The sequence below is a fragment of the Girardinichthys multiradiatus genome, chromosome 3 (assembly GCF_021462225.1).
Source record: "Girardinichthys multiradiatus isolate DD_20200921_A chromosome 3, DD_fGirMul_XY1, whole genome shotgun sequence".
Taxonomy (NCBI): domain Eukaryota; kingdom Metazoa; phylum Chordata; class Actinopteri; order Cyprinodontiformes; family Goodeidae; genus Girardinichthys; species Girardinichthys multiradiatus.
The window spans coordinates 22,112,729-22,128,246 of record NC_061796.1 but is presented as its reverse complement, the minus strand read 5'-3'; the positions used below and the strand labels follow the sequence as shown (position 1 = coordinate 22,128,246).

General features: G+C 42.5%; 1 protein-coding gene, 2 long non-coding RNA genes and 1 other non-coding gene across 4 annotated transcripts; 3 read left to right on the top strand and 1 right to left on the bottom strand.

Annotated features, from left to right (window-relative positions):
• The first annotated feature begins 453 nt into the window (after window positions 1–453).
• LOC124866424 lies at window positions 454–572 on the top strand. Its single transcript, XR_007037806.1, has one exon. It is a non-coding gene; the product is annotated as a 5S ribosomal RNA (ribosomal RNA).
• A 1,157-nt stretch (window positions 573–1,729) lies between these two features.
• Window positions 1,730–2,894, top strand: LOC124866104. Its single transcript, XR_007037726.1, has 2 exons — window positions 1,730–2,600; window positions 2,724–2,894. It is a non-coding gene; the product is annotated as an uncharacterized LOC124866104 (long non-coding RNA).
• Window positions 2,895–4,194: 1,300 nt separating this feature from the next.
• Window positions 4,195–5,285, top strand: LOC124866105. Its single transcript, XR_007037728.1, has 2 exons — window positions 4,195–4,248; window positions 4,433–5,285. It is a non-coding gene; the product is annotated as an uncharacterized LOC124866105 (long non-coding RNA).
• Window positions 5,286–8,837: 3,552 nt separating this feature from the next.
• On the bottom strand, window positions 8,838–12,585 carry LOC124866106 (general transcription factor II-I repeat domain-containing protein 2-like). Its single transcript, XM_047361775.1, has one exon. It carries the CDS (start codon window positions 12,579–12,581, stop codon window positions 11,895–11,897), a length of 687 nt encoding a protein of 228 aa, XP_047217731.1. The 5' UTR covers window positions 12,582–12,585; the 3' UTR covers window positions 8,838–11,894.
• Window positions 12,586–15,518: the final 2,933 nt, after the last annotated feature.

The following is a 15,518-nucleotide window of genomic DNA, read 5'->3' as shown; positions in this document are numbered from 1 at the left end:
AGTAATGAGGACGTTGTGATGGTCCGTTGCGGTGAAGAGAGAGCTGAGCCGAAAAGCGAAGCTTTCGATTTACCGATCGGTCTACGTTCCTACCCTCACCTATGGCCATGAACTTTGGGTCATGACCGAAAGAACGAGTTCTCAGATACAAGCGGCTGAAATGAGCTTCCTCCGTAGGGTGGCTGAGCACTTCCTTAGAGAGTGGCAATGGATTTCACCAGCTGCAGCCTGCACATGCCTTGGCCCGAACTGATGACGTCTATGCACTGCGACTGTTGTAATGTTTTTACCTTTTTTAACAATTAATAATACCTGAACATTAAACTTGTTATTGCTGGAAAATTTATTTTTTAAAAGACTTGCTTTTGTGCATATATGTATATAAATATGATAATTTATATATGTATATAAATCTATATATACTGTTGGAAATTATTTTAAATACTTAATAGGGCTTACGGCCATACCACCCTGAACATGCCCGATCTCGTCTGATCTCAGAAGCTAAGCAGGGTCGGGCCTGGTTAGTACTTGGATGGGAGACCGCCTGGGAATACCAGGTGCTGTAAGCTTGGCTGCATGGTGGCGCAGTTGGTAGCACTGTTGCCTTGCAGCAAGAAGGTCCTTGGTTCAATTCCCGGCCAGGGGTCTTTCTGCATGGAGTTTGCATGTTCTCCCCATGCATGCGTGAGTTCTCACCGGGTACTCCGGCTTCCTCCCACAGTCCAAAGACATGCCTGTTAGGTTAATTGGTCACTCTAAATTGCCCTTAGGTGTATGAATGTGTGCGTGGTTGTTTGTGTGTTGCCCTGCGACGGACTGGCAACCTGTCCAGGGTGTACCCCACCTCTCGTCCATAGACTGCTGGAGATAGGCACCAGCTTCCCTGCGACCCACTATGGAATAAGTGGTAGAAAATTACTGACTGACTTAATAGGGTCTGCATTGCTATGCTCAAGTTAGGTTTAATAATGTGTGAAATAAAATGTATTGTGTAACTTAGTGGCTTGCTCAAAACAGCTGTGTATGTGTGTTTGACTTGGCTGTGGTCAGCCCGGCACCAGTGAAGATATTTCTGTACATGTCTGAAAATAACAGCCAAAAGTAGAATAACAGGAATGTTGTGAAGGTCGAACAGACAGCTGAATGCCCGGTGTAAGAGTTCAACTGACACTCAGCTAAAAATATGTGTTTTTTCTTTGTAATTGTACATGCCTTGCTTTTGAATAAAAACCCTGTTCTGGAGAGGAAAAGTCAGAAGTGTTTCTGGTGACTCAGCTGGAACACCTCTCCCCGGCCGGGCAGAAGAAACTGTGCAGACTCTGTGCTTCCTTTTATTATTTAGTTTTACTAAAACAGCATAACATATGGGGGCTGCACGGTGGCACAGTTGGTAGCACTGGTGCCTTGCAGCAAGAAGGTCCCGGGTTCAATTCCCAGCCAGGGGTCTTTCTGCATGGAGTTTGCATGTTCTCCCCATGCATGCGTGGGTTCTCACCGGGTACTCCGGCTTCCTCCCACAGTCCAAAGACATGCCTGTTAGGTTAATTGGTCTCTCTAAATTGCCCTTAGGTGTATGAATGAGTGTTGCCCTGCAATGGGCTGGCGATCCGTCCAGGGTGTACCCTGCCTTTTGCCCATAGACTGCTGGAGAAAGGCACCAGCTCAACTGTGACCCACTATGGAATAAGCAGTAGAAAATGACTGACTGACTGAGTATAACATTTGACTTAGTTTTTCCAAAACAAACGAGCACGCAGGATTCTGGGGAACAACTCCATCAATACATATATACATATATAAATCTAGATAGATAGATAGATATACTTATATCTAGCTATATATATATATTTGCGAATGAGCCATCATCTGCTATCAGGGCTGGAGAGGTGCCATTGTAAGGTTGGGTCGTGGTCAGGTAGCTGCCAACAACTCCTCGACAGAGGCAAGGCGTGTCAGGGATACCCTCAACAAATTCTTTGTGGCAGAGGGAGCAGAACCATGGTGACCCACAGCATGACTGAACAGTTCTTTTCAGGACAAAATTTCAAAGGCTTTTTTCAAAGTCACCCACAAACCTCTTAAGAGCAAACCTTCCTTCATCCTATGTGTACATGAATGTTTGTGTCCTTTTTATATATGTTCTGTTTGCAGATTGTAGGTTTTGTTGTCCTTTCCTTCTTTGCAGGGACTCCACTGGAACTCAATGCACATCCTGACAAGGTCATCTATTGTGTCCTCCTGTGGCTACTCTCTGTACTGTGTGACCTCCACATTATGGATGCTTCCTCCAGAACAGGGGTCTCCAACTCCAGTCCTCCAGAGCTACCACCCAGAAACTTCAAAATTATCTGATCCATTATCTGATCTTATGCTTGCCACAGGACTTCTTCTGCTAATAAATCTTCTTACAGCATTTATGCAGTAGTCTGTATCGAGAGAATGTGCCACTTCAAGATGTACAGCATGCCTACTCAAACAGGTGAAAATGACTCCATACTTGTTTAGAATGGTTCGTCCTCTTTTTACATTGTAGCCCTAAATAATCCACTCCCACATCTGTAAACGGGGCCGTCTGGCAAAACTCTCTCCTTAGGCAGGTCTGACAGTTTTTGCTCACCCAACTTTCCTCTGTATCTTCTGCATACTGTACACTCTGAGAGGATTCTTCTGGCTGCAGAGTTGGCATTAATGACCCAATATTTCTGTCTTAACTTACTCAGCATGTGATTGCGACCAGCGTGTCCAAGTTGTTGATGGATATGAAGTAATATCAGCTGGGAAACATGAAAATCTTCGGATAGGATCACAGGATGCTTTACTTCCAACGGCAGTGCAGATTTAGACAGGCGACCACCAACTCTGAGTGTGCCATCCTCCAAAAAAGGATCAAGGCGACAGAGGACTGTCTTTGAAACCATTTTTTGAGCCTTGTTTAAAAGAGGCAATCTCACTGCTGAACCTTTGCCTTTGCACATATTGAACTACTGTCTTTTCAGCTTCATTGCAGCGCTCTGGGGTCAAGCTGGATATTCCAAACGTGGATTTAAACCTTTGTAGTTTTTGGTCCACTTTGTCACATTTAATGGCTACGAGTCCTTTCCTTTTTCAGCTCAGAAGCAAAATACATGTTTTTAACTCCAAGAGCTAGGCCACTGATGTTCTGAGCTTCCTCCAAGATGAAAAATAATGAATTAAGTATTCCGTGGGAGTGTCCCTATGTTTGAAAGTAACATTCACTCTTGGCTCTTCCTTCCCGTCTGTATCATCAGCAGGAATTAAAGACGAGTCTCTGTCAAATGTTGGCCACTCACTTGGAGGTAGAGGCAGAACCTCGGGGCCCTTCAGCCATTTTCTGTGTGTCGTAAACTCCTTGGCTGTCAGCCCATGAGATGCTTCATCTGCAGGGTTGTCTTTGGTGTTTACATATCTCCATTGCTGTGTCTCTGTGGCTTCTCTAATGACTGAGACTCTGTCGGCAACAAATATGTGGAAACATCTTGTTTTGTTTAAGATGTACTTGATCACGGTAGTGCTATCAGTCCACAACAATGACAGAGACTAAAGTACACCCTTCAATCAAACTTTTTGACAGGTGACCTTTGACCTTAAGGGGGGTCATGGCGCCATGGAGGTCATGGGGTCAACAGGGGGTGTGTCTGAGGGGCGTAACCGTGGATGCTGATTGGTTGTCGTCATTAGGGGCGATACCTTAAATGAGCCAATGAATACACAGGGGGGGTGTTTAAGGGCGTTACGGGGAAGGGCTTAAATGAGCCAATGAAAACACAGGGGGTGTGTTTAAGGGCGTTACGGGGAAGGGCTTAAATGAGCCAATGAAAACACAGGGGGTGTGTTTAAGGGCGTTACGGGGAAGGCCTTAAATGAACCAATAATAATACAGGGGTGTATTTAAGGGTGTTATTAATAATCTGTATGTTTTTCAGGCGTTAATACATCTAAAAAAAAAAAAAAAAAGACATGCATCCTTTTTTTATTTTAAAGGTATAATCAACTTAATATTAACCTGTCACATGAAATCCTATGAAATGAACTGTGTAACCTGACAGAATTGTAAGTTCATTTTGCTTTACAGCAGGACCTATTTGCTGAATATATGAGCCAGTCTAAATCAGTTCAAAATAGAAAAGACCTAAAAAGTAAATAAAAGATTGTGCTTCCCTACATCGATGGAACGAGCAAAACCTTCCACTTCTGCATCAACAGACTGGAAAGCAGGAGAAAGAGGTAAGACAAATATGAGATTAACAGAAAAAAAACTTTACGAACCCTCAGTATACTGTTTCCAAGTTATAAATTGACTCTAGCAATGATGTGTTTGTTTTGAATCATGAGAGACTCCATTTTAGGAAAAAGAAATGATAATTTTAGTTACCTGTAGCTTTTCTAAAACATTTTCTTTTCATCTTAGAGCAAATGTTATTGAGAGACTTACTGAAACAGTTATTCTTTAACTGAAGTCACAGTCAACATCACCCCTCGGCCTTCTGATTCAGTTTCCTGACCATGTGTGTGACACAGGGCAATAAAGTAATTAGAACTCTCTCAACCCCTCCAAAAAGAGGATATACATAGGTGAGAACCTCCAGGGGCTGATGAATATCAAAGTTTTTGCCGGTTTCTCATTGCTAATACGTGCTTCTAGTTTTTGTTTACAGACACAGCGTCTCCATGTCAGACATGTCTACAAGAAAGCAGTGTAATGAATAGCCAATATGATAATTGGGCCTCTTTTTGCATTTCAGTGTGCTGGCAATAAAAACAGAGCACAAACGAGCACGCAGGATTCTGGGGAACAACTCCATCAATACATATATACATATATAGATAGATAGATATATTTATATCTATCTATATATATATATTTGCGAATGAGCCATCATCTGCTATCAGGGCTGGAGAGGTGCCATTGTAAGGTTGGGTCGTGGTCAGGTAGCTGCCAACAACTCCTCGACAGAGGCAAGGCGTGTCAGGGATACCCTCAACAAATTCTTTGTGGCAGAGGGAGCAGAACCATGGTGACCCACAGCATGACTGAACAGTTCTTTTCAGGACAAAATTTCAAAGGCTTTTTTCAAAGTCACCCACAAACCTCTTAAGAGCAAACCTTCCTTCATCCTATGTGTACATGAATGTTTGTGTCCTTTTTATATATGTTGTGTTTGCAGATTGTAGGTTTTGTTGTCCTTTCCTTCTTTGCAGGGACTCCACTGGAACTCAATGCACATCCTGACAAGGTCATCTGTTGTGTCCTCCTGTGGCTACTCTCTGTGCTGTGTGACCTCCACATTATGGATGCTTCCTCCAGAACAGGGGTCTCCAACTCCAGTCCTCCAGAGCTACCACCCAGAAACTTCTACATGCATCCTCTCTCCAACAGACCTGAATGAACTGAATGGCTTTTTAGCAGGCCTCTGCAGAGCTGAATGCCATGCATCTCTGCAATTAAATTGTACATGCATCCCTTTATCTCCAACCCAGCTGAATCAAGTGATCGTCATTTGATGAAGCACAGTTGGAGATGTAGTGTCACATGTACAAATTTCAGATGCATCTCTGCATCTGAAATTTAGGTGCATTTCAGTATCTCCAACCTGTTTGAATCAAATGATGATCACTTTGTGGGTGCCCTTTTTGAAAAGATGTCAATGACTGTTAATAAATAATTATAATCATAATTTTCCTTGGCCAGAGCTTGCATGTCACAGAGATCAGCCTGGAACTGCCTCAATGGTCTGGTGACAAAAACTCTGTTTCTCGGGAACTTTATTCTTGCAGGTTTATTGATAGTATAGGTACCTTCTCCTGATAAAAAATCTTTAACTTTTTCAGCCGCAACCTTCTTTCCCGTTTCATCTTGCATAACCCTCCTCAGCCTATCTACACCCCCAAAACTTCCCGGATTTGAAGGGCTATAATATACTTTCTTCATCAGCCGTCTTCCTGCCATCTCTGCCTTAAGCTCACTCTAATGATTACTTGTTAAATAATGAGAAAAAACACACAGGAGGGTAGATTTATCCTTTGTTGGGTTTTTTTGTATTTAATAGTATAAAAAGAAATCTGATAAAATGCAGATTAATGCAGATGAATTCAATCACTACTAGCTTTTAAACAACACTTTTGGGAAGGTTAATATGTTCCTACTTTAATTGTATTTAATAGTAAAAAGAAAAAAAAAGAAGACAAATCATATATTGCAGATTAATTAAAGTACTGGAATACTAAAAACGATACAACAAGTCATCAAACATGTGAGATCAGTTTGTCAGTCCATAGAACTCAGAGTTAAGTTGTTTGAGGTGTTTCTCTTGGACCATGCGGTCATAAACGTGCGCTATTGCACTGTGGATGCCTTGTACCGATTTCAGTTCATATAAAATCGTCTCCGCAATCGTCTTCACTCTGAAGTCATCCGCTTGTATGCGTCGAAGTACCAGAAGATTCTGAATAGCAGGAACGAGTTTGAGGGTTACGAGTCGTCGTACGATGCGTTGAAAGTTGACTTGGTAATAATCCTCCCCCAATACCGCCAGGCATTGGTGCTGACGCTGGCTTGGGTGGTTTGTTATACACCCATAGCAGGTTTCTCTGAGATAGTTCAAAGAGGTTATGTTGAATAAATGAAGTATCGCTGTTTTCACCGTATTGATGAGGGTGGTTGAGAACCAACCGTCAATTTCGTCCCCCTGGTTACTCTCATCCTCTGCTGAAGGTTGAGGGTCCTCCATCGGTTCCAGGGTTTGTGTAGGGGCTTCGGTAGAGGGTGAGTAGTTGGTAGCTACCTCCTCCTCCAGGACCACCTTCATGTCTTCAGGCAGGACATTCGCGTCTACAGACTCAGCCATGAATAGCGGCGATGGTGAGTAGAGGTCTGGAGAAAGCGGTAGATATTTCATGTTGTATCTTGTAGGTGATGCAGGACTGAAGTGGGTCTCTGAGAATGAGGACGTTGAGGTGGATGGTGAGAAGAGGTCCGGGGAAGGCGGATGATATGGTCCAATATTGAAGCTTTCATCATGCTCAGGAGAGAATTGGATCTCTGCTCGGTGGTTGTAGAGATCCCTGTATGGTGTTGGCTCACTCATTCTCAGGATACGGTTCTCAGTGTCTGTGAGCTTGCTGTTATCCCCGGTATATATATATTATAGGAAGGGGGCGTGTCCTCAGAAGAGGGTTTGTTCTAGACATAAAACAGGAAACGTCAGCGTTTTTTTCACTGACATGACATCGATCCAACTGCGTGAGTTGTGGAAAAGGTCGGAAAGACGCTGTCCAATTTCACTCATCTTCTCTGCCCAAGCTTCAAACGGCAGAGCCAGCATTGTCTTGAATATTCCGCAGTCCTGATTGAAAGCCTCCAACACAAATAGATCTGAGGGGTTCGTCCGGTTGTTCTTGCGTCTGCTTGCCCGAAAAGACCAGCGGCCATTTGCTGTGGTTTTTGACACCCACACTGCGCTAAAGAGAGGTTCTCTCTCAGCTATTTCAACATCGGATGGTATATGAAACATTCTCGCCCGTTTTGCAGGTCGAGGAGACAGTTCATTTTCTTCTTCTTCTTCTTCCTCCCTCTCCTGCATTGAGACTGTTTCAGGGGTATCATTAAGGTGCAGGATTGCAAGCCTTAACAAGCCCAGTCGCTGTGGGTGAGAGTACACAGAGCCAATGATCCATTAAATACCTCGTCTTGATCCAATTGATACAGGCAGAGTTCTCCTATTTCATACTTGAAAATATAACCCCAGGTACCACTCAGGCCATATGGCTCCAAAGACCATTCTTCCTGCAGAGTGTCGAACGGGGGTCTTTGTACCCTGCAGATGTAGTATGTTGATTTCTTAGGAGCATTCAATTCACGGGATGAATGCTGGTAGACGGTCACTGGGGTTTCGCACAGAACTGACATACCTCTTGGCCGACCCGAGGTCTGATTTTCAACCGTGGTTGTTGAAGTTGATGTTGGATCCTCATCATCGGTAGAGTATGTTATGACGGGAATTCCGATAGGTATCTCAGATGAGGAAGTAGATGATATAGATGATGCAATTGCTTGTTCATCATCATCTTGGCACGCGTTGCGTTTCTCCTCCGCTTGATGATAAACTCTCTTAACTCTAGCCATTGCTGAATGGGTGTTCTTTTCCAACAAATACTGCATGTAAAGTGCAAAGTTTTATCCCTGTATTTAAAGTAAACACTAAAACACGCCCCATTGTTTTCATTGGGTTATTCAAGGTTTAACGAGGCTTACAAACACACCCCCTCTATTTTTAATTGGTGCTATTGCCATACAGTTTCTGATAATACCATATTTGTCTTGTTCTATTTATAACAAACACACCCCTGTGTTTTAATTGGTTCATTTAAGGCCTTCCCCGTAACACCCCTTAAACACACCCCCTGTGTTTTCATTGGCTCATTTAAGCCCTTCCCCGTAACACCCCTTAAACACACCCCCTGTGTTTTCATTGGCTCATTTAAGCCCTTCCCCGTAACACCCCTTAAACACACCCCCTGTGTTTTCATTGGCTCATTTAAGCCCTTCCCCGTAACACCCCTTAAACACACCCCCTGTGTTTTCATTGGCTCATTTAAGCCCTTCCCCGTAACACCCCTTAAACACACCCCCCTGTGTTTTCATTGGCTCATTTAAGCCCTTCCCCGTAACACCCCTTAAACACACCCCCTGTGTTTTCATTGGCTCATTTAAGGTTTCGCCCCTAATGACGACAACCAATCAGCATCCATGGTTACGCCCTTCGGACACACCCCCTGTTGACCCCATGACCTCCCCGCCCCCATGGCGCCATGACACCCCTTAAGGTCAAAGGCCACCTGTCAAAAGGTTTGATTGAAGGGTGTACTTTAGTCTCTCTAATGACCTTTCCAGTTGTAATTGGAGCTCTCTCATCACCATCTTATCCATACAAACAGCAAGCACAGCAGCAGCAAGTTCGAGACGTGGGATAGTAATTTGTTTCAGAGGTGCGACTCTGGCTTTTCCTACAACAAATGAGATATGCACACTGTCAGCATTTTCAAGTCTCAAGTAGGAAACCATGCCATAGCCAACTTGACTGGCATTTGAGAAATGATGGACTGCTTCCTTTACAGGTGTCCCAAAGTTCTGAGGCTTCATGCATCGCTCCACTTTGAATCCACTCTTAAGCTGGAGATCAGAAAGCCACTTGGACCAGTGTTTAGAGAGCGTTGATGGTATTGGCTCGTCCCACTTTAAGTTCATCCTGCACAGCTCTTGCAACAACAACTTAGCTGGGATAACAAAAGGGGACAAAAACCCAAATGAATCATAAAGGGAGCTCACCACAGATAAGATGCCTCTCCTTGTGTTTGGGCGTTCCTGCAGTGCAGTTCTGAAGCTGAACGTGTCGCCTTCAACGCACTACTCCGTTCCAAGCACCCTTTCCAGAGGAAGTTGGTCCCTGTCCAGATCCATTTCCTTAGTGTCTGCTGTAGTGATATCACTCGGAATCAATGCCTACACTTCACGACTGTTAGTGACCCATTTTTGAAGACGGAAGCCACCCTTTTTACAGAGTGAAGTTAGTCCATGTATCAATTGTATTGCATCTTCTTCTGTAGCTGTTGACTTAAGACGATCATCCACATAAAAATTACACTTAACTGCATTGATGACTTCAATGGAGTACTCGCATGCATTGTCCTCCGCTGTTCTTCTCAATGCATCATTTGAGCAACTCGGTGACGATACAGCTCCAAATAAGTGCACTCTCATCCTGTATTCTTGTGGTTCATTGCTTGCATCTACATTTGGCCACCAAAGGAATCGCAGAAAGTTGACATGTTTGTGTGGAACTGAAGATTTGTACATGAATTATCATTGCTTAGTTTAAAAAAGTTCTTTATCCTAAATGATTTATCATTAAAAGACATTTTCATTTATTTAGTTTGATGAACTTTGATAGAAGTGGTTTGAATACTTTTCACATTTATCTTCGAAGTACTTTTATGAACTATTAAGAGAATTGTCATCTTATCATAGAGTTGCATTTGGGTGGTTGCTATGCAGACTGAGCAGGAACTTGTGTGTGTACGGGGGAGTTCTGGGAAGAGTACTATTCACACCCCAGCCAATCTCCGTGTCCTTAAGTGCCAGATGTGGACGTGTGTTGTATCAGTATCTGGTACAGCACACATGAGTGTTTTTTCTTTCTTTAATAAAAGGCTGTGACACAGGGCAGCTCCTCTGAGAAAATGGTCTGTCTCTCCCTGGCCAGCCAAAGATAACTTTGACTCGCTTGTGTCTTTATTGCATACCTTCCCTGAGTTTATCAGTGTGTTTAACTCTGACATTTCTTTTGGTCCTTTTGAACTGGATCACAGGTGTTCCCAGTTCAGAAGAGCCCAGTGCCTGACTGAGGTTTAGGTCTGCATGCAGCCTCCAGAACTAAAATCCTCCACAGTGAATTCTGTGTGGGTAACCGCTCCATGGGACGTACGACTCCAGACTTTGGACCAACGTGATCCCGAACAGAAGGTGAGATTGAACACACGAGGTAAAAAGTTAAACCTAGGTAAAACGCAGGCAGATGGGCCTGGTGTAGAAAAATCGCAGGCAGAGAGGCCTGGTGTCCGCGGTAAAAAGGATTTAGAGGCTCCAGTTGCCCCCTTAAGGGGCACAAAAGCAGCTGCCAAGGACTTGGTTGAGGTTTAGAGGCTCCTGTTGCCGCTGTCAGGGGAACGAAAGCAGCCACCAAGTCACCAAGTAAAAGATAGAGTAAAAGGATAAAATCTTGGCTTAGGTTTAGAGAGCAGCTGCTAAGGAATAGGGGTCTTTAGGAGTTTAGATGGCTCTCGTAATTTGCCTTAAGGAGATTCAAAAGCAGCCGGCTCATAGAAAAATCCTTTCTCTAGAAAGAAGTAAATCCTTAAAGAAGAGTTGCACAAAATACGGAAAACCTAGTCTAGGCGACTGAGGCCTATAAGTGACTGTGTTGGTGCATGTGAGTGTGTGTCTGCAGAATCACACAGCCCTCTCAGTGAGACAACCCAAAACCTTCGCGGTGTGAAGATAAAGTTGCTCTCCACTGAACCTGTGCAGTAAGGAATTCTGATTTGTATTTTTAGGCATTTTACTAGCGACAGTCTAAAGCAGGGATGTCAAAGTCAAATACACAGAGGGCCAAAAATCCAAATTTGCTACAAGCCAAGGGCCAGACTGGTTCAATGTTTATTAAAACATATTGAAATGATTGCACATAGCCTATTGAACCAAGACCTAACACAGAGTATATTATTTAATAATTAAATGAATAAAGCAATATTTTCTTATGGATCTGTCAGTAATTTCATGTGAAATCATTTTTCAACAGGCAGACAAAAACGAACTTCCTTCACAAACAAAAATCGCATGTTGTGTACATTAAAAGAATAAAGCAATATTTTGTTATGGCTCTGTCAGTAACCTCAAGGGAAAACATCTTCAACAGGCAAACAGCAAAAAGTTTAATTGGTTTGAAAAACAAAGTATGTTTCTTAATATCAAGATAAATACATAAATAAAAGTGCATGCATTATAAACTGAAAATGCATTATTGTGCTGCTCTATGATCTTACTGATCATTGCTTTCAAATAGTAAAATAAGAAAATTAAAAAAATAAATCAGTTGTATTCTTTCTCATGGCTCTTATCTGCAATTTTCCCTGAGTACATTCAACTGAAAAATAAATATGAATAAATAAAATAAAATAATATACAATAAAATGAAATACAAAAATCTATGGCACACAGACAAAACAATACTTCCTTCATAGAAAAATCTTGTACAAACAAATGTAAAAATTTAACTGATTTAAAAACTGAAAAATACATTACTGCTCTGTGATGCTCACTTGTCTGAGGCTGAGCCTGATACTTGGTGGTGTCTCATCTTTTGTACAAGTTCATCAATGTTCGGGGTTAGGCTCTGAGCTGAGGAAATCCTCAGGATTGAGTGAAGGTGATTATCAGTAAGACGGCTCCTGTGTGATGTTTTGATTAGCTTCATTAAAGAGAAAAGTTGTTCACACAGGTATGTGCTGCCAAACATAGAGAGCGTCCGAGCAGCCTGGAAGCACAACTGGGGCATTGTGTCTGGGATGAAACGTCCAAACTCAGCAGCACCCACTCTCTCATATTTTTCCTTCAGTGTGTCATTGCACTGGAGCTCAATCAACTCCATTTGTAGATTTGGTGGTGCGCTTTCTACATCGACTGCAAAGGGATTGCTGAGCAGTTCAAACCTGCTTTTTTGGGCTTCAAAGTCAGCAAATCGGCGTTGGAAGTCGGCGGCAAGTATGTTGAGTTTATCAGCAAACTGCGCACTCGGGAACACAGCGGTAGAGAGCTTCTCTTTCATGGTCTGGCAGCTGGAAAAGTGGCTCAGGTTTTCTTTCCTCATCTGCGTCTCCCACAGACTCAACTTGGTTTTAAAGGCCTTCACTGTACTGTACATATCAGAGATGACACGTTCCCGTCCCTGCAGCTGCAGATTCATCACATTCAGATGGCTCGTGATGTCGCAGAGAAACGCCATTTCAATTCAATTCAATTCAATTCAATTCAATTCAATTAAATTCAATTCAGTTTTATTTATATAGCGCCAATTCACAACACATGTTGTCTCATGGCACTTCACAACAGTCAGGTACATACATTCCAATTAATCCTAATCATTGAACAGTGCAGTCAAAGTTAGTTATTTATTCAAATTGGATAAAAAGTTTTTCTATCTAAGGAAACCCAGCAGATTGCATCCAGTCAGTGACTTGCAGCATTCCCTCCTCCTGGATGAGCATGTAGAGACAGTGGACAGTCACTGGCGTTGACTTTGCAGCAATCCCTCATACTGAGCCTGCATGTAGCAACAGTGGAGAGGAGAAACTCCCTTTTAACAGGAAGAAACCTCCAGCAGAACCAGGCTCAGTGTGAGCGGCCATCTGCCACGACCGACTGTTTCACACAGGAAAGTTTCATCTCGGAGCTCTGTTGTGTCTTTCCCCTTGCTTTCCATGAACAGACAGATCTCCTCACGCAGCTCAAAACATCTTTGCAGCACCTTTCCCCGGCTTAGCCATCGCACCTCTGTGTGATACGGTAAGTCACCATACTCTGTATCTAACTCGCCCAGAAATGCCTTGAACTGGCGGTGATTTAAACCTTTGGTTCTGATGATGTTAACTGCTCGCGTTATGGTGCTCATTACATGTTCCATTTTCAAGGCTTTGCCACACAACGACTCTTGGTGTATGATGCAGTGATAAACTGTCAGCTCATCTGTGACGTTTTCCTCCCGCACCTTCTCACGCATCCTTGCCACCTTAACACAGGAAATGCAGCTGCCTGAAAACAAAGATAAAACTTCTACACACAGCAGAACCTTGTCTCCGCTGAGAGCTCTGATGAAGATTGTAATTCTACCCTGGATGTGTCAAACTCAAGGTCCGGGGGGCCAAAACCGGCCCCCAGATGTTTCTGTGATTCTCTAATAGTAGAGCCTTTGATATGGTGATTGTGTGCTTGAATGTTATTTTGTCAATCAATAAGCAGTTTTGTCAACATTTTGCCACAATCTGCCTTTTGAAAATGTTTTGGATCTTGCTCTTTATGTATACAAAAAAGAAAAATTGCAGACACAAAATTAACCTGGATTGAGGCTCTAACTAGGTTTATTTAATCTGAGATCCTCTCCAAATGCAACAGTGTGCTAACATCCTCAGGTTTAATTAAAGGCCATTTAGTAATTTTATCCATGTAAACAGAGGACATTTTGTGTTCACTACCAAAATGTTCAATAAGGAGTGTTTTTGCTCTTTGGTACCCACATTCAGAGGGAAGATGCTGGCAGCTTCTCACAAGGTCTCTTGGCTGCCCCTTGCTGTACTGCTCCAGGAAATACAAGCACTAAAGTTTGATGGGTCACCATCAAACAAAGATATATTGCTCATAGGTAAAACACAGGCTAAATTTTGTTGAGGTAACAATGTAGTGATTCATTTTGGTGTTGCATGATGTTTAAAAGCTCCTGAGTGGAATGTTTCCCAGGTTCTCTCTGTACATTATGTGCCACATGTGCTGATGTAGTCAAACTAGGCATAATTGCAGCTGGTGATGGCTGCAGTATTCTAGCATGTTTTAGTCTGACAGTGACAACTAGAGAGTTCAGTTGGGGGTTAGATTCACATTGGTTTAAGTACAAAATGGTCAGCATTGGGGTTCAATATATTTAACATTGGTGTGGCCTTTTCATCATAAGAGTTCATGCCATCTGACACTTTGGAGCCACACTTTGAACTTAGCTCCAAAACTTCAAGGTTTGCATTGGTTTCTTTTATTTTTATTTCCAGTGCCAGCTGCTCCTGTTTCCTCCTAAGTTGCTCCTTTGCTGAACGTATCTTTTCCTCTTTTGGCTCAAAAAGGTGTTTCCTTTGTAATGCAGCCAAACGTTCTTTTGATGCTGCCCTTTCAGCTCGCGCTTTTATTTTCGCCGAATTAATAGAAGATGTTTTGAATAGTTTAAAGTCGGCTTTAAAGCTCCCTCTGAAACTACTGATGTTTGACGCGTTGTCTTCAGGTCTTATATCATCAATAATATTTTCGATTTCAACTCCATTGTCTTGATTTGATGGTTTATATGGGTGACTAGATTTAGACAACCAGCTCTTTACTTTCTCAATAAAGTTGGAAAATACACTCACGTTTTGTCAAAAATATTTAGTCTGCCTATCTATTTCACCCTCTGGCAAATCTAAGGACAAAAAGGACTCGTGCATTTGCGTGGCTTCTTCAAAACTCAGAATTAGCAAAACTTATATTGTCCATTGATTGCATCAAATCACTCAACTGATTCATGTACCTTTTGGCCTGTTTGCATTTAATAGATGTCTTTTCTTGACAAGTTTGTATAAAAAACATAATGCCTTTAGCTGTGAGACTAATACAGCGTTTAGACAAGAGCACAGACTGTGCTTCAAACACCCCCCTGTGATATTTCATTCACAACTTTTGTTGCAGTATCAGACATTGTCTCTCCCCTTGTCTTTGTAATCCACAAACTTTAAAGGTGATTCTCAAACAATGTAAAGGTGAGCCACCTATGGGCCTACCTGCATCAGATTTGAGTTAGTGGCTAGCGGAATGAAGCCCGCACCCATGCGTCAGCTGGCGTCTTGTAGGCCTTTCCACATCCAAATAAACTCCAAAAGCGTGATGCAGGAATAATCCAAACATCCAGTACTCAACTATGTTCTCTGACAAATTTTTCTTGTGGATCGATTAAATTGCATAGTCCTTGCTGTATCCAGCCACCGATCCTTCACTTATAGGCCTGCGTCTCCTCATATGCAAAATAAACTATCACACGCACACATTGTCGATAGTACATTTTCAAAGTAATCCAAGAACTATCCAGTCCAAAAGCAGGTTTTTTACTTTAAGTAATGGATATTTGTCCTCAACCTTTAATAAACAAATC